The following is a 25,810-nucleotide window of genomic DNA, read 5'->3' as shown; positions in this document are numbered from 1 at the left end:
CTATTAAAGCTTTCATGAGTAATTGAAGTTGATTTTTATTTCATGCAATTCTTTCTTCTATCACACACCAGACAAAATAATGAATCTTTTATTATTCTCTTTTATATAAAAGTTGGAAGGATAATGCACCAGAAAAAAAGCATTTAAATCCCATTAAACCCTGTGGCCCCATGTACTTCCCCACGCACCCCACCCCCCGCTCACACCAGCGCACACATACACACACACACTTTGAGCTTCTTGAGACTACCTTAACCATGCTCTCATCCCAAAGTACAAAGGCACAGATTATCAAGACCCACATGCACCTCTGTCTTGAGCCATAGTACCTCATGATCCCCTGATCCCACCTTCAGCTCTTCTTCATCCTTAACATTCTTCCCCTGTGGGCCGTGGAACTGATGTTACACCCACCCACCAGCAAACTTTAAACTTAGCTCAAACCAGTTTATTCCTTGCAAAGAAATTCTACTTGGTTTAGTCAATACTTTCCTCCACTGTCTAAAACAGTCTTTCAAACCTTCTGTCCTTTCCACAAAACCTCAACACCCACTTCATTTTTCCTTTCTCTCTCAACAGCCAGTGCTTCAAAACAAAACAGAGGTTTACAGAATACAGCTCCCTCACTTGCATATTTCGACACCTATAAGCTTATTAGAATCAGTGTTCTTTTTTTTTCTTTCTTTTTCAACTTGTGAAGTAGAGAAGGTATCTCTTCTCTTCTGTGAAACAGATTGCCATTGCTGACTTGAACCTCATTTCCTCCAATTTGGTAAAAAATTGAATATCTGTGATGTCTTTTAATACATTCAAATTCTTCCACTCAAATGGATCCCCTATTAATATTTTAAAATGTTCATGTCACTCTCATTCAAAAACAAAACTCTTCTTTCTACCCTATAGATTCTCCCACATCCACCACTGTACCCTGTTTTCTCACTTTACAAAACCAAAATCTCAAAAGAACTCTTTATTCTTGTTTTCACCCTCACTTCTTAACCCATTTCCCTCTGATTTTTGTTGCTCAGTGCTAAACCACATATTTTCTTATCAGCTACTGAAAATACAGGTTCGCCAGTGTAATAAGACAAAGACCAGAGTCTTTAACAAGTCATCTAACTCCCTGCTTAGTGTGGTCCCTGCATTTCCACAGCCTCACCTGACACAGCTCTCTCCCTTGCCTTCTGCCCTCCATTCCTTTCCATAGAAGGCATTTGCATATGTTTTTCTCATCACTCCAATTCACTCTCCCTGACCCACCTCCAGTCTTTCCCTAGTCGATGAGGACTCAAATTTCAGATATCAAGTGAGTAAAATACCACTTCATCTGGGGAACCATCCTTAATCCTCCAGATTAGGTCATCTTCTTCCTTCATAGGACTACTTCAACTTGTCATTTTAAATTTGTATGAATATTTGATTAATACCTGTCTCCCCTATTATAATTTCACAAGGGCTTGCAACTAATCTTTTATTCACCATTACTTCTCAACACCCAGCCAAATGTTAGGCACATACCAGTAGCTCAACAAGCATTTGTTGAATGTGTGAATGAAGTTAAACTTTTCTGAGGTACAGGATGACATTTAATAATTTCACTGCAGATTATGCTTTGGACAGTTGCTGTCTTCAATGGTGTATGCAATCATGGCACTAAACTTACATTTCTATAAAGTCACATATTTTGTACCAAATTTCTTTTGTGTACAGTTATTTGAGCCTAGTATTTTAGAAAGAAAATATCAGAAAACAAATATTTCATAAATATCTTCTGACAGATGTTTAGATCTTAATAACTTTTCCTTTATTAATCCAGAGAGAAATTCTGACACAGTACTGAGGTTATTCCCTGAATCAAAGCAAATATATTTGAAAGGCTGACCCAGTGGAGGGAGAAAAAAAATGACTTGATGTTGTAAACACTTTCCCAAGGAGACCAAGGCTATTATCCATCATTATTTGGTAAAGGGAGTCAATTAACTGCATTCACATGTAAAAGATTTCTTTACAAAAAGCTCACAAGGACTGTTACAGTGTTGGAAGAAAGAAAGGGAAGAAGAAAGAAAGACTTCAGACCTCTAACCAAGAGTAGTTGTGAACATTTTATGTGCTCTGAATTAATTTATTCGTGCTCTCTTTAAAATGTAATTGCTACTTATTTTTAGAAAAAAGCAAGTTCTATATTTCTACAAAATATTATACAGCACAATGTGACTATAGAGAGCACAGAGAAAAGGAGGATGGAATAAAAATGATAAAAAACTGCATTTTTAACAATTATTTTTCTTGGTGTAGCTATTTTTTAACTCTGGTTGGAATACAATTATCTCACTCCACTGTACAGTTATTAAATTACCTAATTTATTTCATTAAAATTTTCTTGGTAGCTTTTCTGAGATGTGAGAATTTATACATAAATTACAAAAAAAAATAAAATCCTTTCTTAGTTATCCCAAGAGCAAAAACAAAACCAGCCATAGAAGGGGGTTTTATTATTTACTATTAATTTCTGTACAGAGCAGAGGACTCTAGTACAAGGTTAGAGTAAATACATTTATTTATTTCTGCAACAGGCATTTAGGCTTCTGCATCATCGTAATGTTTTAAAGGAAAGATATGTAGTACATAATATAATTTTATGAACATCATATTTCTATGCATCCTACTGGTAAAACTGTGAGAGCTTCAGGTGATAGGATAAAAGGGATATAGAATATACGAAAAGTCCACACTAAGTAAATTCTTAGACAAATGCTTCCTAAATGTTAGGACTTTTGTTAAAAGCTGTGCTTACATGCCTGCTTTTGAACTTCTCACATGAAAAGGGGTTTTGAAAGAAGCTTAGCAGATAGTGAGTGTAGCCAAGGCAACTCACAAAATGTGTCTGTGGGCAAGCAGATTTGCCTTCAGGCCATGATTAGCAAACAAAATAAAACAAACAGATTTAAAAGGTGGCATGCTTGAAAAATATCAAAACACAAAAGAATCAGAGAAAAAATATACATCTGAAGTGTACTTCATAATATGGAAACGTTATATAAACTTTTGTGATATCTAACAATGTTTGCGACAGGGAATTCTGCCAATGTGTCAGTGGTGGACCTGACCAGCCATCTGGAAAAACCTGCCAAATATGATGACATCAAAAAGGTGGTGAACCAGGCATTGGAGGGCCTCCTCAAGGACATCCTGGGCTACACTGAGCACCAGGTTGTCTCCTCCGACTTCAACAGCGACATCCACTCTTCCACCTTCAATGCTGGGGCTGGCATTGCTCTCAATGACCACTTTGTCAAGCTCATTTCCTGGTATGACAATGAATTTGGCTACACCAACAGGGTGGTGGACCTCATGGTCCACATGGCCTCCAAAAAGTAAGACCCCTGGACCACCAGCCCCAGCAAGAGCACGAGAGGAAGAGAGAGGCCCTCATTGCTGGGGAGTCCCTGCCACACTCAGTCCCCCACCACACTGAGAATCTCCCCTCCTCACAGTTTCCATGAAGACCCCCTGAAAATGGAGGGGCCTAGGGAATCCCACCTCGTCAGGTACCATCAATAAAGTCCCTTGTGCTCAGCCAATAACAATACTACTACTACTAATAATAATAATAATACAGGTATAAAGTATTATTGAAAAATGCTAAGAGAGTGGATGTTGTTTGTAGCACAAAATACAACTCTACTAGGTAATGTGTATATTAATTGGCTAGACTTAGTCATTTCACAATCTATAGATACAACGAAACTTTATGTTGTGCATAATAAATGTGTATAATTTTATCAGTCAATTAAAAATCATAAACAAATTTACTAATGGTAATATAATAAAGTAATGTTTAAGCAGGACATTCAGCACTTATAATTTCTGTGTGTGAGTATCTAAAATTTTTCATCTTGAATGATAGAGTTACCACGTCATACTGAATGACACAGAATATCTTCTGTACTCCTAATTTCCCTGTTATCTTAGTAATAGATCCAAATAGGTATAAGAGTGTCCCTGTTTCTTTCACCTAAATGAAACTTATTAAACACAGATAACATTACATACATGAAAAAAGAGAAAAAAAAATACTAATATTGGGAAATGTAAAGAAGAGCTAGAAATAAGACATTAAAAGACCTTGTATTTTATTAAAAACTCTTGTGAATGAGGGACGGTCTAAAATTTTGAGTCTGATCCTTCTAGTAGATCAAGTTACCAAGTGTATGGTCTGTAGTATGAAACTAACGAATTTCTAGGAAGAAGTGCTAATATACTCTGAACTAACTGCAAACAGATCACGTAGGATTCTCTCAAAGAGAACATTCTGTAATTCAATGTATATGTTTCCCATGTGAATTTCAATAATAGAAAATGTGGCAAGTTGCAAAGGGCTGTTTCTTATGTTCATCAATAAAGACCTATAATCAGGCATAAAAAAGTATTCTATAGCAATTAAATATAATGTGGTCCTTCAATCTGTTGATTTGACTTCACCTAGGAATAAACTTTGAATTATCTGAAAAAGTAAATGCACTAAATATCCTTTGAGTAACCCTGACTGTATACTCTTTCTCTCAGAAGAGATTTTTAGTAAATATATATTTGATAAATACAATTCTTGATGAATAATGAGGGTGAAGCTCTCTTACTGGAACAAGATTGAAAACGTTTTGTCTGAAAATAAAGGCCACTTATTTTCCATACTCAAGTGATTTTTAAAATGTATTCCCAAGACGTTTTTGAAAACTAATATATAGATAAAAAAACTAATTGATGTTTCAAAGGTATACTCAGAGTAGCATGGTTAACAACTACAACTACGACAAAAAACAACAAACAAACAAACAAAAAACAAACCCATAAACACACAAAGGAAAGAAAAGAAATACTAAAAGCATCAATGGAACCCAGCAAAGCTACTTTTGGAATAGCTTGCTGAATAAACATTTTGTGACATTTATGCTGGTGAGGTTTATTATTGTATGAGACTTCAATTGATTTCAATCAAAATCAAATATAGATTTAAAATATTTGATGAAATATATGCCTATATTATAGATAATGTCTGCTTATTTATTGTCCAATTTAAGCATAACTCTTAATAAATTTTAAAACAATTTTAACATGCCTTTGACCTGTAATGAACAACTACAGAACCTGAAAGATGATTAAAGATTCAGTAGTAGCATAAGTAATATTTGTGGTAAAATATTGACTTTAAAATAATGTAAACTACATTAAAGCTACTTAAATAGGACATGGGAGTGGGGGAAGACACAAGGTCTAAATACTTTTCAATATTTTATCTTACAGAAATATTTTTGTATTGAAATAATTATATTTAAATTTAGATTTTGTGATTAAAATTAATTTAAAGTTATGAACTATAAAACCACCATAGGAAAGAGGATAATGTTTCGATAGTTACTTGTTAATGTAACAGTTTATAAAATAAAAAGTAACCCACGGTATAGGATTTTTCACATTTACAAAGTGTCAAGTGTTTACTTCTTTATCAATATCGCCTACATTTTGTTATTTAACATCTTTGCCCGATTCCCACTGTAATCAAGTGTACTTCCATGCAGTCAAGTTAGTACCCAGCTTAGTTTGAGGTTAAATGTAAAAAGCTTTGACATTTTCAGTTCTCAGAGTCCTCTTGCAGAAGCCTTTGTTCTGACCTTTCACCCACCCACTAAAAATTTGGAATTATCCATACTAATCCTGGAATTCTGGTCATTAAAAGAAAAAAAATTGTGTATATCATTCTCTGCATCAATTTCAAAAGTTATTCTTCACACCAATATTTAGAGATGCAGTTGAAGCTTAAAAATATTCAACTGGGCATATAATTTTATAAAAATATAGCATTCTAAAAGGAATCGAGAATCATGTAAAATTTAACCTATTTTTACAGATCTATAAGCCCATATAAAATATTTAGTTTTCTGTGTACATTCCCTTATCTACTTAATGACACTGTATTGCGCTGATTTTGTCTTTTTCCTTCATTAGCCTATATAGTCTTCGTGAGAGTAAATGAAACGAATCATGTCTTAAACATCGACTTCTATTGTTATTTTGAATCTTCCTAAGGGTATAGATCAAGGTTTATTCATTCTTACCTTACCTTCTGTTTTAGCATTTAAGACAGTTCATAGTAGACATTGGAAGACTGGTTAAATTGCTATTTAAATAACCTAGAATACAATTGTTTAAGTAATTTACCAACCTTTGCAAAGCTGAATTATAGTTGTGTATTCTGTCAATAATACATAATATTAAGGTTCAGAGATGTGTTCTTTTCTTTATTCAGCTTTTCCTATATTCTAGAAAATTTCACCTTGTTCATAATAATTTCTTAGAAACTCTTGTGTTTTTTTTGTGTGTGTGTGTTTTTTTTTTTTAGATGGAGTCTTGCTCTGTCACCAGGCTGGAGTGCAGTGGCGCGATCCCGGCTCACTGCAACCTCCGCCTCCCAGGTTCGAGCTATTCCCCTGCCTCAGCCTCCCGAGTAGCTGGGATTACAGGCACGTGCCACCATGCCTGGCATGGTGGCAAATTTTTTTTTAATTTTTTTTTTATTTTAGTAGAGACCGGGTTTCACCATGTTGGCCAGGATGGTCTCGATCTCCTGACCTCGTGATCCACCTGCCTCGGCCTCCCAAAATGCTGAGATTACAGGCATGAGCCACCAGGCCCGGCTGATATTATGGACTAAATTGTGTCTGTCCCCAAATTACATATTTAAGTTCTAACCCTCAATGTGGTTATATTCGGGCATGACACATTTAAAAAGTGATTATGATTAATGAAGTAATAAGTGCATATCCTTAATCTAATATGACTGATGTCTTCATAAGAAGAGGAAGAGATGTCAGGGATATGCAAACACCCCTGTGAAGATGCAATTAGAAGGTGACCGTTTGCAAATAGAGAAGAGAGGCCTGAGGAGAATCCACACCTGCCAACATCTTGATCTTGGACTTCCAGTTTCCAGAACTGTTAGAAAATAAATTTCAGTTGTCTAAGTCTTCTAGTCTACAGCTTTCATTACGGCAGCCCTTGCAAATTAGTACAGTTAGTTTGGGCCAGCTCACAGAATTTAACTCTAAAGTGAAAGCTGGCAAAAAAATTCAAAATTTTACGAGTGAAATTTTTAAAATTATCTAATTTTAAACACTTCCTTATTTTTGAGCAGGCCATTTTTTCAAAGATAAAAACAAAGCAATATATTTTAATTTACAAAGAGCAACTTATATTAACTGAAGAAAATGCTTACTGAATGTGAAGTTAAAGTAAAATGTGTTAAAAGAGACTTCCTTAAATTATTTTAGCTAGAAGCATAAATCTGCCTCTAAACATTCTATGATAGCATAATGAATATAAATAGCATATTATGCCATTATAAATAACAGTTTTAAATGATATGATTAATAACTGTTAGTTCTGGAGCCATATGTTAATCTTTGTGGAAGCAGAAGCTGGCTCATATACTGACAACCTCTGTTTGCCCTACTAATAATTCAACCCCTAGTTGCTATTGTCACATTGAACTACAAGTTCCTAACAGAAATTACTCCAGAATCTAGGAAATGAAACAGATGCTAACATTTCTTTTTTTTTTTTTTTTTTTTTTTTTTGAGACAGAGTCTCGCTCTGTCGCCCAGGCTGGAGTGCAGTGGCCGGATCTCAGCTCACTGCAAACTCCGCCTCCCGGGTTCGGGCCATTCTCCTGTCTCAGCCTCCTGAGTAGCTGGGACTACAGGCGCCCGCCACCTCGCCCGGCTAGTTTTTTGTATTTTTTAGTAGAGACGGGGTTTCACCGTGTTAGCCAGGATGGTCTCGATCTCCTGACCTCGTGATCCGCCCGTCTCGGCCTCCCAAAGTGCTGGGATTACAGGCTTGAGCCACCGCGCCGGGCCTGGATGCTAACATTTCAAGAAAGCCTTCAGAACAAGAACATTAAAGAAATCATTTTCATGTAGTGCTTGGAATAAATCGAATCTGCTGGTATTTCATGTGCTTAAGTGATCATAGCTTTCCAGCCAGTGAGTATCTTTAAAAGAGAGGTTTCTGTCTTTCATATCACGTATTATTTTGATTAACGTAATCATTTAATAAACTAGATCTGGAAGAAGTCAAAGTTCTTTTATAAGATTATGACATAATATTAATAATTAACATCTTAGAAAAATCTCTTATTTACTGAACCACTGTTGTTTTTCAAAGAATAAGGAAAACATTATGATAAACCTCATTAAAAGAATACTTTATATAGTCTAATAGTTATAATTATATTTCTTCTTCTTTTGTATTTTTTTCAAAAGAAATTTTTTTTTTGAGTTTTTTAAAAGAACGCATTAAAGCCAGTTATAAATTCTTGTCCACTACTGCCAGGAAAAACAATATATCAATACGGCCTCATGCAATTTATTTTGGAAGTCCAAAATCAATGGTAAATATTATGATATGAATTTACATTTCAGAAAAATATATGTTCAAGTGCATTGTGAGTGGAAAAAAAAAGAATTTTGAAATATGCATGTAAGAGATGTACTCTTCTGAGAGTAGAGGTGTGGGGAAGGTTAGGTTCAGAACAGAGGAAGAAAGTGAATTTTTAATATCTAGTCTTGATTTATTTACACACAAATACAGAAATAATCCACGTCTAGAGTTTTATTTTCCAATAGATTTAACATATCTGAATATTGGATACTTTGCGTGAGTTTTGTGAAAAGATTGAGTTAAAGATTTCAACGCCTTTGAGAATTTCCTTTGAACACACTAACGGGTGTCTGTGAATACTGGCTTATTATATCATGGCTCATTTATAAGAATTTACATGTTGCCTTTCTTAGCTGGAACTATATGTGCCAGGAATAGGTTAATCCTTAGGGTTACATAGATCAGCAGCGAGACTTCCCACGTGGAAGTAGTTATATTCATCTTTCCCATCTGAAAATAACTTTGTTAGAAAATATCACGTATCTTCTGACTGCCAGGTGACTCATAGGAAAGTACAAGATACCTGAAATCAGCTACATAATCCTATAGTTCATGCACTATTTTCAAACACTTTGAAACTTACTGTTGGTAAGTAAATGTTTATCTGAATTATATCTAAATCATCTCTTCCATAATTACTCTTGTGATTGAAACCTTGTTAGGCCTCAGAAGCCTCGGGATATCAAAATAACTCATAAATTCCTATACCTCAGAACATCTGCACCTCAGAACATGAGACTTCCAGCATCCTGGAAAGTTCAAGGCATTTCTTAACCTCTCTAAAGGGATGGTCTGCAAGCCAGTCTCTTTCATAGGACCACCACAGATCATTCTTTCTCTAACATTCTGACTTAATTTGTCCATGACTTCTGCCTTTATAGTCAACTGGAGTGCCTTTACTCTGGCTACCATGTACTATTTCATGTTGACACTATCTCCTGATGCTCTCAAAGTCATCAACTCTTGGGGTGCCAGAGTCCTGCTACATTCTGTGCACAACTGGTGAAAAATGGCCTTCAAGTTTACCCTATGCTGTGCTGCCATCTGGGCCTATAGCAGCACAATTCCTGTCAAGAGTTTTATTAATTCCCTCATGAAAACACCATTTTCATATTCAGCTCTCTAGAAACTCCAAACCAGTTCAGTGTCCAGTAAGCGTAGACACCATGCCACCCTTTGAGCCTTTACATTCTCATTGTCACAAATTGGGTCTCCCAAACAAAAGAAAACCATCCAACTTTCTTTGTCCCTCTTCAACAAAATTCAAAGCTTCTTGGCACATTATTTCAAGCATGCAGATGACAGCAGGAGTGTAGTAGGAAGTGGACAAAAGGAAGGATATTTAGACCAAGTATTTTAACCTGGTTCCACCGTATGAATAAAAGGAAAGTAGACATTGTCAGGAATTCACTGACGCAGCATTAAAAAATCTATTACCAAAAGATCAAAGGTAGATAGCAGGAAATAAGATAAAGGACTGACACACAATTGTATCCACAGGTCAAGTGTTTTTATTACCAAAATTCCAATTAAAAAATTAGTGTTTCTAGAAAATAGATATTTATATCTGGGTTTGGGCAGATTAAAAAATCAATGAGTTTTAAAAGTTGCATTTAATGAACAGAGTGCTTTATGTTTTTTTGTTTGCTTTACTAATGTGCCAGTTTGATGTCCCTGATAACAAGTCCAGCTTGATAGCCTTGCTAACAAATCCAGCTTCATCTATACAATAGAATATATTTTTTCTCAATTCTTTTCCATTTACTATCTGCTCAGTTTCTTAAGTTAGAAAATGACTTGACTAATTCAATGGACAATGGATTGGATATGAATCTAAAATGAGGCAGTTTTCTGAAGCCCAGACTTAACTGTACGTGACAATTTGCTTTGGGGCATTGTGAAACAGAAGATTTCTCAAATTTGTCTAATAATAGTGAGGCTTTTATAGTAAATATCACAGAATGCTTTGTTAAATTTGAAGTTCAACATATAAGAACATGTCCAGAAGAACACATTAATGTCCAAAAGACGCTACCTAATCTTGTCTCTTAAAGTTATCAGCAACATGCTGATATCTTTATATCTGATGTCTTTATCAGCATGTTGCTGATAACTTTAAGAGACAAGATTAGGTAGTTTGTGGACATTTTATGGAATAGTCAATACAAATCTATTGAAGAGAAATGGTATAATTCTGGTTGTAACACTAGATGACTATTCTGTTTCTTTTAATTTTCTTGCTTCTCAATTTTTAATCTAAAATATGAGGGGAGTGTGTTAAAAAGATAAAAGGATCTTTGTAATCCTAAGAAGCTATGAAGATAGTCTATTAGAAGATTTAAATATAGGGATTTTGAAAGCTTGTATTCAGATATGGCATTAAAGTAATAAAGTTCCAATAGAGAAAATGAATTACAATTCACATTACAATATTTAGATAGGACTGTAAGAGAAATAAATGGCTCTTCCTTATTTCACAATAAAAATTTCAGACGAATTTGACCTTCAAAGATATAAGTCTGAACAATAATAATAGAACATAATAGAAAAATTGTTCTGACTGCAAAGAAATAGACCTTTCCCAACAGTCACTTCAAAATGCAAACCAGAATGTATGGTCTATATTGTTTTTAATTTAATGTATCTATGTTAACAAGCATACTTCTTCCTCTTCATTTTCATTGCATAAATTTTTACTTGAAATGCTTTTGAAGCAAAACTCATGTGCTTCAAAATTACTTGTATGTATGTTTTTTTCACCAGCTGTACATATGACTGTAATTTCCCACCAAATATGGTATCAAATATGTAGAATCTGAGATGTTATAAAAGCATTCAAAATCATATTTTCCTCATAAAGAAAACACAAAATTGACCTTAATAGGATATTGTTGAGGAATATTTTAATTATCTGGCTATAAAGATAAATTCTAAGGTTTCCTAGGATTTAAAAAATTTACTCTTTGACGGCAAAATTTACTCTAAAGTATTTTGCAACTGTGTGTGTGTGACAGTGTATGTCCTATGTGTGAAGGTATTGTTTTCTGGATCATTTATTGACATGTCTGAAGGCTTGGGAAAAAATTTAGGGTAAATAGAGAATAATGAACTTTTTCAGAAATAACTAAGCTTACTCTATGCAACAGAATCCCAAATGATTTGAAGTTAGACTTTATTATTAGTTATACAGTAAATGTGATAAATAAGTTCACCCTGTGAGATATAAAAAATAAAAAACTTCGGCATGACCATAATTCTTTTTTTATAGATAAGGGGCTCTCATGCCTAAAGCCTGGTTAACAATAGCCACATCTGATTTCAAAATATAGATATGCCCAATGAGGTAGTTCTTTACATTGGGAATTGCTGGTTAGGTATTGGTTACCCAATTTCTCTTATTTAAGGCTTAATAGATATTTGATGCCATATAGACAAAACATTTAGAAGAAGTTTCAAATTCTATCTGGAGATAGGTGTCATATAAAACAGCCTAAAAAAATGCTTTAAAAGGCTTGCTCGAGTTAACTAAAGGTTGGCAGACCCATTCGCCAGGCTTATTGAAACAAGCTTTACCCTCCTTTAAATGCAGGATCTGTTTCTCATTGGCAGGAATGTTTTAGATTCAGCATATTAAAAGCTGCAGATATTTGTGTTGGGTTTTCCTTTGTGAGATATCTACAGCAATGTGAGAGAGCGAGTACATTTAGCCACAGGAGGAACTTCCTATAAAATCATAGTAAATGACTGTGCTTTTCTTATAAGCCACACCCTTCCTAGGCATTTCTCAAATACTTTACATAGAAATTTGCTCACTTTAACAAAAATCAATAAATGCAACTAGCATTTCATTTGTTTTCATTAACTAGTAGAAATAGCAGTAATATATTGTTAATTATATTAGCAGGACCCTGTACCTTAATGCGACAAGTCAAAAGGCATCTGGCCATTCATAAGTATTGTGACTGATGGATTAATATTGACAAAAAAATTGGATAATCTTGGAAAAGCATAAAGATGTGCAATTTACAAAGAGCTGGCTGAAAATTAAGGAGAACTGACAGATTTGAAACCATGACAGGTATAAATGAATTTGGTAAGGCCTAATTAACAATTTTACGTCATCATATTCATACTGAGTCTACATAATTTGGGAAGAGGAAATATTTTGTCAAAATTGATATATCCCATAAAATATAACTAACATACTTTGCAAGGAGGCTTAAGGAAGGCCTGGGAGACAAAAAGGACAACAAATATAACAACAATAATATTTAAGTGCAATAAAGTTTTTATAATGTCATTTTTCTTAAAGTGGTTTTCTACATAGGGGAAATCAACACTGCATTGACTATTAGACTTAGTTTGGGGGTCTAATGGACTCTTCCTGAAATTTGGACTGAGGGATCAGATTATTAATAGTAGACCTAAATCTGTCTCAAAGAACAGTATTTGGACTCCAGTAAAACCTCTTCAGATACTCTTTGTTTAACTGATTGCTTGTTTCAAAGGTCGATTCATTTTGGAAAAAGATTATGGATTTTTCTCACATTTTATGACAACATAAATGTTGACAACTTATATTTTTGTTAATGTATAATGTTATTTTTTATCAAAAAAGCAAGCTATTTGCTAATAGTCATGTCACAAATATAATTATTATGCATAGAATTATACATAGAATTACTCAGTTTCAATGGACCTTTCTTAACTTCCTGATAATTTATTATCCTTTAAAACACAAGAGAAACCCATTTGGTATATTCCACCTATAGCTTGAAAGTCTTATATTTATTTGCTTATTAGTAGTACATTTCCATTTGATACATATAATATCAGGTTGCATTATTCTAGATCCAATTTTTCCTTCTGTAAGTGAAGTTTATGAGATAAGGTTAGTTGTTCTAGTCACAAATGCATTATACAATGAAAAGCATGACATTATAACTCACCATATTTTCATGATAAGAAAAAATTGTATGCATATTTATTGATAAACGTATTTTAAGTGTATTCCTTATAGTGGAGGAAATGCAATGATGAAAGAAACACTCTAGTAAAGAGCAGTGTGCTCCAAGTTTTTCTGTTGACACCTTGTGTAAAATAATTTTGAAAAAACATCACCCATTTCAACTGACAGATCAGTTGCAAAGCATGTAACTTTTGGCACATTTTAAATGTTGACATTCTAAACTATAACTGTTACATCATTTTAAAAAAATTCACAGTAAAACATAAATATAAAAGCAATTCAATATCTACCACATTCATTTAAAATAAATGAATGAGTTCTTCACAGCGGTTGGAAATGATAGATCATTTCTTTCTCTCCTTGAAATCATATCCCAGTCCACTATCCACCCTTCATCTTAAAGAATTTTATTCTATTAAAATGTATTTTTATATTTTAAATTATTTTTAGTGATACCCTGAAAGAGAGCCAGGAAAACTCGTTATATAGAAAAAAAGGGAATAAAGGTAGCAAGAAGCAAGAAAGAAGATAAAGTGACATGGAAATAGATCATTAGATGAGCAGGTTTAAAATTTGTGTGTCTGTGTTTTTTTTTTTTTTTTTTTTTTTTTTTTGCAGATGTGTGCATTGGTGTGAAGTAAATCTCTTCTAATCTTTTCTCATGAAAATCTTTACCCTGCTCTAAAATTTTTGCAACAAAATTTGTATATAGATTAAAATTTTATTTTAAAAAAACTCCTGTCCAAATGGCAGCAAATGAATGCTTTTAAAAAGTTCTTCCAGATTGCATTACGACTATAACTTTTATCAAAAATAATGGCAATAATTATCATGTTGATAATAATAGTAGCTAACACGTCTGGAAGGCTTACTAAGTTTCAAGCACTAATCTATACATTACCTATTTATACCTCTACTTGTAGCTATCTATTTATATAGAGTGTCCACCAAATCTGGAAATACAAATGATATATAATAAATGATTCACTTATATATATTAGATTGTAATACTTTTAAAAAGTAATACTTGATTTTCTAGACTTTACGGTCACCTTACAACAATCATGTAAAGTAGGTACTATGATTAACCCAGCTTTACCAATGAGGGACCTGAAGCTCAGTCAGTTTATTAACTTTAACACATGATTAAAAATTGATTAATTCAAGGATTGAATCAGGCAGTCTGGCTTTAAAGTTTACACTCAAGATCAAAATGCATTATTATAGACTTTGAGATATAATTTAATTCTTAATCCATGTTAAACACAAGTAAAATTTTATTTGCCCTATATTATTTAATGAGACGAAGAAGAGGGAAGCTGACACGTCCTTTTGAAAGGAGGCTTGGCAAACATCAATGTACCCACCATCCTCGTCCCCTTGTTTGTGACCTAGGAGATTGTTATGCTTTGCAAAAATGCTCTCTAGTAAGATTCAGAATGGGTAATACAACACTTGTGTTTTTTGGTGTGGGGAGGGAGACGTAGGTAAAAGAGAAGAAGGAAGATTGTGAAGAGAGAAGTGGAAAAGGATAACTAGCTGGAAACTTGTACCTTCGAAGTTTTCACTGGCAGATCAGTTTTAGGAAGGAGATCAAATCGAGTCTGAGGATCAGGAAATTGATTTCTGTAAAACAAGCTGTTTCTGCCTATGTGGTAAGAGTATGGATAACTCACTTCGTAGATCCTTGGTCTAGGGAAATGTATAACACATAGTAAATGGGGAAACTCAATTCTACCAAAAATGAAAATGTTGTTGCATTTGAGAACCATTATGGCGGGCAATGTAGTAAAAAAGATAAATAAGACACTCATCCTACTTTAATGTAAAACAAATTTGAAAGTAAAAAAATGATAACTAAAGAATTTCATGAAGGTATTATTGTCACTGCATATAATATGCTTTCTACTAAATTTCAGTGGCAGTTTATGTTTACCTACTTACATATTAAATAATTGCTATTACATTGGCATCATAATTCCTCTTATGAGAGGAACTGTTCTTTCTGATAAATTAAAAATCCACTTAGAGTAGAGCAGACTCTTGGTCATAAATGTTATCAGGTGCTCAAATGTCAGGGGAAGAAGTCTCTTCTCCATGAACCAAATTAGAAAATGCGTTACTTTTACTCGTGCAACAGAAGCTGGAAAATGAGTGACAAAAGGAAAGAATGGGTAAAGACAGAATAAAGTCAAAGAGATAGAGAGAGGTCAGAATAGATTATTGGGAGAAATAAGTGATTCTAAAAATGGTCATTTATACTATTGATTTGAAGTTGTTTGTGTTGGTGGTATGTGAACCTCTCCCATATCTGCTACTGTGTAAATCTTTAATGAAGCCTACTATCTGTGTGAGTGAAATTTTTTACAAAGATCAACACCAGGGCTGTTTCAGGGATCAATGCAAAGCAGAACAACTTTATTCACTAAAGAAGAGTCTGATTAAGGGCAAATTAACAAGGACATTGCAGGGAAGCATATTCATGAGGGGTTCCACCATTTTACAGAAAGAATAATAATATGATAATCTTTTAGTGTTGAAGGAGTTACTGGTAGGCTTTCATGGCACTTAAGATGAGACCCTCAAGGCACATGATCAAGTACGTTTACCAATACTTACTTATTTAAGCCAGTGCCATATTTAGGTCCCAGCTTTATTTTGCTGTGGTACATGTAAGTTAACATAAATGACAAGCCACGCTGACCTCATTTGTTTGAATTTTAACTACTTTAATTGGAAACACTGCTCATTACACAACAAAATGAGAATGAGTATTTTGTAAACATTCTGTTATAAAAATGAATGTTTTGAATCTTTAATTATGACCTGCAAGTCATTAACTGTGTCTCTCATACACATGGGAGTATACCTAATTTGAACTCTGAGCAATAGGACAGTGTGCTTTAAAATTTTAAAGAGATGATAAAATAATCATTCATGGCCGGGCGTGGTGGCTCAAGCCTGTAATCCCAGCACTTTGGGAGGCCGAGATGGGCGGATCACAAGGTCAGGAGATCGAGACCATCCTGGCTAACACGGTGAAACCCCATCTCTACTAAAAAATACAAAAAACTAGCCGGGCGAGGTGGCGGGCGCCTGTAGTCCCAGCTACTCGGGAGGCTGAGGCAGGAGAATGGCATAAACCTGGGAGGCAGAGCTTGCAGTGAGCTGAGATCCAGCCACTGCACTCCAGCCTGAGCGACAGAGCGAGACTCCATCTCAAAAATAAAATAAAATAAAATAAAATAATCATTCATAAAATTGATTTATTAAGCACACTTCAAAACACTATAAGCATAACTTTTCTGGAGTATTTTCATATAATTTACAAATATATTTTTTAGTTTATATAATATGTTAAATATTGCTTCAATTTTAGCTGGATTAAAATTTAAATGCAAAAATGGACCTATTAAATGATTAGAAATTTATAAGTTAATATCTTTACTATTTTGGACTCTGAAAGAACTTTCCACAAGATTACTAAACTTTACCGATAACTAGAAATAGATGCTTCTGTTGCCAAAATTCAAACTAGCCAGAGACATTTCCCCTTATATTTGTGTATTTCCCACTTCTTACCCATCTGTCAAGTTTCAGTCAGCTGTATGATTATATAAATAAAACCATGCAAAAAAAAAAAAAAACCCTTGTAGTTAGAGGAATTGAACAAATCACATAGCTGGTTACAAAGAACTTCAGATGATATTTTATTTTTAGCTCTTATCTTTAGGTCAGAGAGTTATAGGCAGCTATTTCAGAATCTTAGAGCCGAAATGGACCTGAGAAATCTTATAGAAAAATCTTCTCATTTTAGAGACACAAATTAGGAGCTCAAGAGGGTTTTGTGATTTGCTTTATATTCCACGGCAGTGGTAGAAGAGCTAAGACTGGGAACCCCTTCTCCTAAGTCTCTGTTCTGTACTTCTTTTATTATGTTAAAATAGAAACATATATAATTCAAACTAATATGATGGCAAACTGCAATCATAGTTCTCATTTAAATTTTTAATTTCCATAAAGAAAATTTTTGTCTACCTCTGTCTTGCTGGGATTGAAGTGAATTTACACCTTAAACTGCACTATTAGAACAAAAAGCAACTCAAATGGCAGCCATTAACTTCTCACAGAAAATCTTTCCAATGCTCTACGAGTTCTGTGAGACCAGGCTAATGAAGAGAATGCACCTTTAAACTTGGACCTTTCATTTTCAGTTACTTCCAATGTATCTTCTTTAAACTCTCAAAGAGATGTTATAATTTATAAGTTGAAAAACATACTTGGAAAAAATATAGTGTATTCCTCTCAGCGTTCACAGGAAGACATGACTGATACACACAGATAGTGGGAGGCCAAATCCAATTCTTCACTGGTAAGTGAATTTTCTCCCATCGTGCTCTCTTTCCTATGTTTCTTTATTAAGCAAACTTTGGGCCTTTTGAAAGTTGATCTGGTATTACTTCACATAAAAACCATCAGCAAGAAAAATCCAGCTGTCAGATAGAAGTAGGCATTTTGAGCATTCAAACCTTGCTCTAAGGAACAGTGAGTCATGTGAAATGTAATGTGCAAAGGAAGCTGACACATGAAAGGACAGCACAACAATGATGAGTTCCCAAAGACATGCTGTGGGAGAAAGAACAATTATAGAGGATCTATTTTTGGGCCCAGCAGTATGAACTGGGAATTTAAAAATCACAGCTTAAGTACAGAAGGAGGAATGATGTCACCCAGTTTTAAATTTAAGAGAAAATAATTAGTAGCCTTTAGTTTTAATTTAGGTTATTACCATTTATTATGATGATACATTATTGAATTGTCAAATTTCTGCAGTCTAAAAACAAGTTAATGCAGGACATTTAATTTTGTAGGACAGGCAACTGTGAGGTGTAATATTAATTGCATAATTAATATTTTATTTGCCATGGTACTATAACGCCAAACATAAATAACAAGACAAACACATCTGGAACAGTAGTCTTTCTGGAAGCACCAATGCCCCAAAAGCCTGTAGTTAATGCCCAGGATTGAAAATAAGACCTCAGAGTGGCCAGGGAGTTCTAAAAATAATATTTAGAGTCATTTAAAGTTTTTTCCTTTGCTTATAAATAAGGTATCATCTTATATTCCAAATATAAGAAAGTTTTACATCCATTCATAGGACTATAACAGTAACAATGTGAATAGAAAATAAAGAACTCTATAGAGAAAAGGAATTTAGTTCAAATGAGCAATTTAGCCCTATTTTATCATGTTAAACATAATTTTTGGTATATATCCATATAATTATGGTTATAATATGTTTTATATAGTATATATACATATATGATGTCTGTGGCTAATTTTACAAAATAACTAATATTAATAAATCTACTAGGACACATTCAAATTAATTTGACACTCCCGGTAGTCTGGCCAAGAGAACGGCAATATGGAGACTAAGTCCACTGCCAAGGTCCCAAGGAAATAATTTTGTAAGTGTGACAGATGTCCATGATTCCATCTTTATCAGTATTTTGTTAGATTGCCTTTCAAGATTCTCTTTTATTCTAAAGTTAACCATATACCTTTCTGTGAAATACTTCTTACTATTGTTAACATGGTCTTATTATCCTCAACTGGAAATCCTACATGTACTTTCATTAGGTCATGGATGTTCTTTTGTAATATATGCAATACCTGAAAGTAGGGCCATCCAAAGTTTTGACAGGTGGTAGCACAAGTGGTTGGTGTATCATCGTAGGACCCTAGATGACAAGAGAACATTCCTGTGAATTTGGTAATATTATGAGTGGATAGTGGGATTTCTCAGAATTTAACTTCAAGTTAAATACTAGTGTGTTTCTTTGTTAAAACCATAAACGTACATATTTCAAATGGTACTTTTCAATGGAAAGTTGGGAGGAGACATACCAGGTATATTGAGGTTGTCACCATGCTAACCTGAAAGTAATCAGTAACTTTGTTCTTGGTATCGTATGTCCTAAGAATGGGAACTCCAATGGGCACAAACATGGAGGCAGATAGTGCCTGTTGTTTAAGGTCTTGGCCCTAGGAAGATGTGTAATCTATGTTTGCATGGCTCTGGTCTACGGGCTGGGGATATGGTAGTCCCTGCTCTTATGGAGCTTATATTATAAGGAGAAAAAAAAAGAAACAAATAAATATAAAAATGTCCAGTGTTGATAAGTGGCATGAAGGACAGTAAAGCAAGCTAAGGGAGAATAGGGAGAAACGTATGATGGTGGTATACCAGATAGAATAGTCATAAGAAGCGTCTGTGAAGAAGTGGTATTTGAGCAGTAGACCTGTAGTAAGGGAGCACACTACCCTTAACGTTCGGGAGAACAGTTGCTTTTAGAAGAAAAGATGACTGAGTCAATCGTTCTAAGGCAGGAATGACTTGGCTAGTTCAAAGTACAGAAAGAGAGTCAATATAGTCATAGTGGAGTGAATGAGGGCAAAGAGCATTCAAGAACTTGGTCAAAGAGGGAACCAGAGGCCAGATCTTGTCAGTAATAAGTTTTAACTCTCTATAAACATAAAATGTTACTAACAAGTTAAATTCATTCCTTGTCAAACAAATATTGAAGTTACATAAATGTAGTTTACATACATCCTTTCAGGCTCAAACTAATGTTGAAAGCAAGACACAGCTAGTTTACCTTGCTTTGCGTTTATACACTGTTTGAATTTCAAGAACTTGAAAAATGTCAGAATTGCATTTTGTGAATTATTTATCTCAATTAACTCATATTGACATTTGAAAGGCTTTTAATGACCTTGTGCTTATGGGGCATCAATTTTCTACTAGACCTAACAATAATCAGATCTATTGCAATAATTTCTTTAAAGTCAATAGAGACGTTTATGTAAACCCTCAAAAATATTCAGAAAGCTTATTATTAAAAGTAATCTCTGCAATTGAATCTTTTGTAAACCAAAAAACACTTCCAATTATTTTGAAAAATTACGTTGTAAATGTTTACACCTTCATGTGTTTTAATAACATATTATATATCACTAAAAATTGACTACTATAATTAGAATCATGTAGTCGTATTAATTAGATGTGTATTTGTACATTATCAAAAAGTCTGCATATACAGTTAACACATTGCATAAAGATGTTTCAGTCAAAGACGGTCCACATATATGACTGTGGTGCCATAGATTTTCATACAGTATTTTTTACTGTACTTTCTATATTTTGGTGTGTTTAAGTACACAAAGACTTACCAGTGTGTCTCCGTTGCCTACAATATTTAGTATAATAATATAGATTTGCAGTCTAGGAGCAATAAGCTTCACCACACAGCCCAGGTGTGTAGCAGGCTATCCTATCTAGGTTTCTGTAAGTACCCTCTGTAATGTTCACACAGTGACAAACTCACCTAATGACATATTTCTCAGGACATATCCCAATCCTTAAGTGACACCTGACTATATTTAGAATCTGGATTTCTAAAAGCTATTTCAGAAAAAATAAAAGTTCTTATTTTTTTATGTTCTTAAGTTCTTATTAATTTATGAAGATACGCAAGCTTCATAAATTCAGCCTTTATTGGCATACATATGGAATTCAGCAGGTTCAAGGTTGAAGTTTATTTTTAGTATTTTCCCAACTTGCTAGAAAATACCACTAGAAGTAGAAATACTCAGAAGCATTATTTTTTTTTCTGCATGGTTTCTTTTTTCATCCCGGTCGAAAATGCTATGAAAGAACCTTTCCAGCTTTTTGGTGTTTGGGACATGTAAATGGTCACTTCTGGCTATCAGCAAATTTATTGATGAGTTAACTTGGGTTAATAAACAGGTTGCATACATTAATAAAATTACAATGTATGTGTGAACATGTACTTACTACCTCTTTCTTCTGAAAAATATCAGTTATCTGTGATATCAAACTAAGTACTAAAATAGGTTAAAATTCAAGAAGAAAGGATAAAAACAAAACATTATTAAGCCCCAATGTAAAAGATAAAAATACCTAGAGAAAACTCAAAAGAAAGAGCTAATTTTGTTCAAGTAGCAGAACTGGTGAAATGGTTGGACAATAAAATCCTAATCAACTAAATCTGGAAAACACAGAAAAGTAATACAGCAAATAGGAATAATACCTAGACTTTCTTGATATGATGTTGCCATGGTGAAATATAACAACTTAGCTGAAGAAAAAAATATATAAACCTAAGTATATTTATGAAGAGAAAATCAGAACCTTGAAGAAATATACTGGTTAAATTCAGCTGATGGCTATAAAGGCAATCAAGTGAATTAAAAAATGAGGAATTATGTGAAAAACACAAACTTCAATGCTTTCTATGATGTTTTGACATGTAAGAAATAATTTTTTACAATAGGTAGAGACACAATCACTCTCAGGAGATATGCAAGCTTCATAAATTATTGTAAATGTGCAACCAGTTTTTAAAAAATAACACATAAACACCCCTGAATAGAATTATTCATTTTCCTCCTCTCTTTATTTTTCAAAGGAGATTTTGATAGATATTAGTTTTTGAATAAAGAGAAATAGAAAGTTAGAGCTATGATTCAAGACATTTTCTATCTGTGTTCTTGTTCATGATGAGAAATGTTATTCATGCATATCCAATTTTAAAAGCAATAAAACATATTTTTCCTTTCCCTGGACCATCTAACCAAAGAGAGATAGTTAATCCTTCTCTTAAATAGTTAAAAGCAAAAAGTGACTTAATTATAACCCTGCAACATTAAGTCACTGCCATTCAATTAGAAACAAATGTTTCAGAGGAAAATTTTAATTCATTTAGCTTACAAATTCATTGTGACTCATAATAAGGAAAATGGAGATTAAAACCACAATGAGATACTATGCTACACTCAACCGACTAGCAACAATTAAAAAGTTTGACAGTAATACACAGCATTAGAAAAGATATGATGCAATGGAAACCTCATACACTCTTGGTGGGAGTATAAATTGGCATAAGCATTTTAAATTGCTAGGATCCTGAAATCTCACTGAAAAATATATCCTCAAAAAAACATGGACATATGTGTACCAGGAGATATGTTAACAAAATGTTCATAGCCTCATTGTTTGTAATAGCAAAACTGTGGAAGCAATCCAGATGTTCCGCAGCAGGAAAAAGGATAAATACATTGTGTTACATTCATACAATGGAACACTGTAATAGTGAAAGGAAAGAGCCACAGCTATACCCATTAACAATGATTTATCTCAAGAACATAATGCCGAAAGGAAGAAGCAAGTCTTCAAAGAATGTATTCAAGATAATTCCAGTTTCATTAAAGTAAAAATAAAAACAGAAAAATAACGTAAAAGTTTGCCCAGAAACCATATGTGGTAAAGTCGTAAAGTAAAACAAGGAAATGATTAGTACAAGCTTAGGGTAAAGTCCATGTGAGTCAATCAGGGAAGAACATGATGGACAATCTTGGGTCTAAGTATACAGGAGTTTATTTATTTAAACAGTATATGTGTATGAGTTAGACTGTCCTTGTTTGCTATAAAGAAATGCCTGAGGCTGGGTAATTTATAAAGAAAATAGGTTTAATTGGCTCACGGTTCTGCAGGCTGTAGAAGCATGGCTCCAGCATCTGTTTCTGGCAGAGCCTCAGGAAGTCTACATTCATGACAAAAGGGGAGCTGACATATCCTCATATCTCGTGGAGACAGACGGAGCAAGAGAGGGAGCAGAAAGGTCCTATACTCTTTTAAACAACCAGACTTTGTGTGAACTAACATAGTGAGAACTCACTTATTACCAAGGGGATGGTGCTAGGTCATTCACGATACAATCTCCTTCCACCAGGCCCCACCTCCAACACTGGGAATCACATTTCAACATTCAACCTTCATATGAGATTTGGAGGGGACAAACATCCAATCTATATCAGTATGGTATACATAACATTCTACATACGAAACTACATTCTACATTCTACATCTAACATTTCTACATAAGAAAATTAAGAAAATTTCTTAATTATAAAGGTTTTTGTAGAAAAGTATGCAGAGCATAATTCCCTCCTACAGAATGATGTATTTGTAATGAATCTATGGATCAACATATATGAAATGCAATTTATTAGGGAAAGGTCAAGGGATCTGAGTGGGAGATGGAGCTGCCTTATACAGTACTGATCCTATTTGAAAGTTTATTATGTGATTTAAATGTACAAATTCCATTTGATTTCAAGTTAATTCTTTTTTTTCTTTTTCTTTTTTCTTTTTTTTTTTTTTTTTGAGACGGAGTCTCGCTCTGTCGCCCAGGCTGGAGTGCAGTGGCCGGATCTCAGCTCACTGCAAGCTCCGCCTCCCAGGTTTACGCCATTCTCCTGCCTCAGCCTCCCGAGTAGCTGGGACTACAGGTGCCCACCACCTCGCCCGGCTAGTTTTTTTTTTTTTTGTATTTTTTTTAGTAGAGACGGGGTTTCACCGTGTTAGCCAGGATGGTCTCGATTTCCTGACCTCGTGATCCGCCCGTCTCGGCCTCCCAAAGTGCTGGGATTACAGGCTTGAGCCACCGCGCCCAGCCTGATTTCAAGTTAATTCTTATATATACCAAGGAATTTTGGAACAGCAATAATTTCTAACCCTTAAATCAAGGTGTGTGTGTGTGTGTGTGTGTGTGTGTGTGTGTGTGTGTGTGTATTTACCCCTGAATCTGATGAAGGTGAAAAGGGTCTACAAATTTGTAATTTGGATTATTACCAAGTTCCTAAGATTTTTAAGTTAGAATGATTCAGACAGGAAAAATGTGCCACCAAGTCACAGAACTAATCATTCTCAGCCCAGAATTAAAATAGGAAGTATTACATACATTTTGTTATTTATGGGTAGCTCAGTATACATTTATAGTTATTGTTTAGTCATTTGTGAAGACAATCACTTGATTTAAACATGTGTCCTATTTACTGACTTATTTTGTTATTGTAAGTTTGACTCTATTGGGTTATTATGCCTTACTTACACAACATCCAAAATACAGAAAAGAGAACACTATCTCAGGACACACATGCATCACTTAAGCATCATCTCCATCTGTCTGTTGAGCCATCCCAGACTAATTTGGTAGGTTCAGAATAAGCAGAGAGATTTTCACTTTACCAAACAGCACTGCTGCTTTAAATGTGATATGACCAATGTAGCCCAACCTGTTGAGGTCCTGAGAGACTGAGACAGATTTTATGACCCCTACACTTAAAAGCAGAGTAATTATCTTGACCAATTGGGTTCAATCCTGAAACGCAAGTCAGTTATTACCACCCAGGAAGTGGTATTTACTTTTCACAATTTTTTAAATAAATACTTTTCAGCTCTTATCAGAAGTAATAACCCTGAGGCTTAACACTCACCATGCCCCAATCGAAAAGGCAGATTAAAGGTTTACCATCCAAAATTTTAGACCAAGTATCTGGAAGACATTTGCATGTCAACTAAAAATGGTACCCATTGAAGTGCCCATTGTCCATGGCCATGTAGACAAAGCATCTCATCTTAATTTATGTGATTCGGCACTGGATGTTTATAATGTAACAAATTACAATTCTAGCTAATCAAATGTCTTATTGGACTAATTTATCTTCCTTTACAGCCTCTCCTTTTATCTTCTCTTTCTTTTCCTGTCTTTATTCTGTTTGCTCCCCTTTTCTTTTAAGGTTTCTCTTGCTTTCAAATTTCAAACCTCCCTCTGATCTTTTAACTTGGTGAGCAATAATTACTAAGTTAATATTGTCTTTACAGTCATATATTTCTATTCTTTAGATGCGAAGTTTTTTCGTTACAGTCTGTTCTGGTTGGCTTTTCACTCTTTAATCTTGTTCCTTCCATTTCAAATTTCATCAGCTTTTGGGTCAATCTCCCAAGACTTCACACTGCCATTTGTAAAAGCCACTGTCATCAGACCTGAAACAAAATGCATTGCTCTGGATTTACCCAAAAAGAGCAAAGTTTAGGATGTGCAACATTTTTAAATGTTCAATTCAATTTTAAATATATATTATTTAAAACTGAGATACATATAGGCTGGGCATCGTGGCTCACACCTGTAATCCGAGCACTTTGGGATGCCAAGGCGGGTGGATCACGAGGTCAGGAGAACAAGACCATCCTGGCTAATACAGTGAAACCCAGTCTCTACTGAAAATACAAAAAATTAGGTGGTCGTGGTGACAGGTGCCTGTAGTCCCAGCTACTCAGGAGGCTGAGACAGGAGAATGGCATGAACCTGGGAGGCGGAGCTTGCAGACTGCACTCCAGCCTGGGCAACAGAGCGAGACTCCATCTCAAAAATCAAAAATCAACAACAAAAAACACTGAGATACATATAAACC

The 25,810-nt window shown here is 34.3% G+C and overlaps 2 protein-coding genes across 3 annotated transcripts in view; one reads left to right on the top strand and one right to left on the bottom strand.

Annotated features, from left to right (window-relative positions):
* The window catches only part of CALCRL (calcitonin receptor like receptor), a 106,936-nt gene that overhangs the window by 69,430 nt on the left and 11,696 nt on the right, over window positions 1–25,810 (bottom strand). The window contains exon 2 of one of the 2 annotated variants that reach the window (XM_050752805.1): window positions 19,145–19,212. The exons of the other annotated variant lie outside the window; for it this stretch is intronic. The gene's annotated coding sequence lies outside the window, so the exon portion shown is untranslated. The remainder of the gene's footprint in view (window positions 1–19,144; window positions 19,213–25,810) is intronic. 2 annotated transcript variants of the gene reach the window in all.
* Window positions 3,061–3,581, top strand: LOC126932316 (glyceraldehyde-3-phosphate dehydrogenase-like). The gene has a single exon (XM_050751035.1). The coding sequence runs from the start codon at window positions 3,061–3,063 to the stop codon at window positions 3,376–3,378; it is 318 nt and encodes a 105-aa protein (XP_050606992.1). The 3' UTR covers window positions 3,379–3,581.

Source organism: Macaca thibetana, chromosome 12, assembly GCF_024542745.1.
Source record: "Macaca thibetana thibetana isolate TM-01 chromosome 12, ASM2454274v1, whole genome shotgun sequence".
In the NCBI taxonomy this organism is placed as follows: domain Eukaryota; kingdom Metazoa; phylum Chordata; class Mammalia; order Primates; family Cercopithecidae; genus Macaca; species Macaca thibetana.
This window is presented reverse-complemented; position numbering and strand designations above follow the sequence as displayed.

Excerpts from the sequence above, each read along its gene's own strand:
- LOC126932316 (XM_050751035.1), top strand. The coding sequence starts at position 3,061 with ATGTTTGCGACAGGGAATTCTGCCAATGTGTCAGTGGTGGACCTGACC.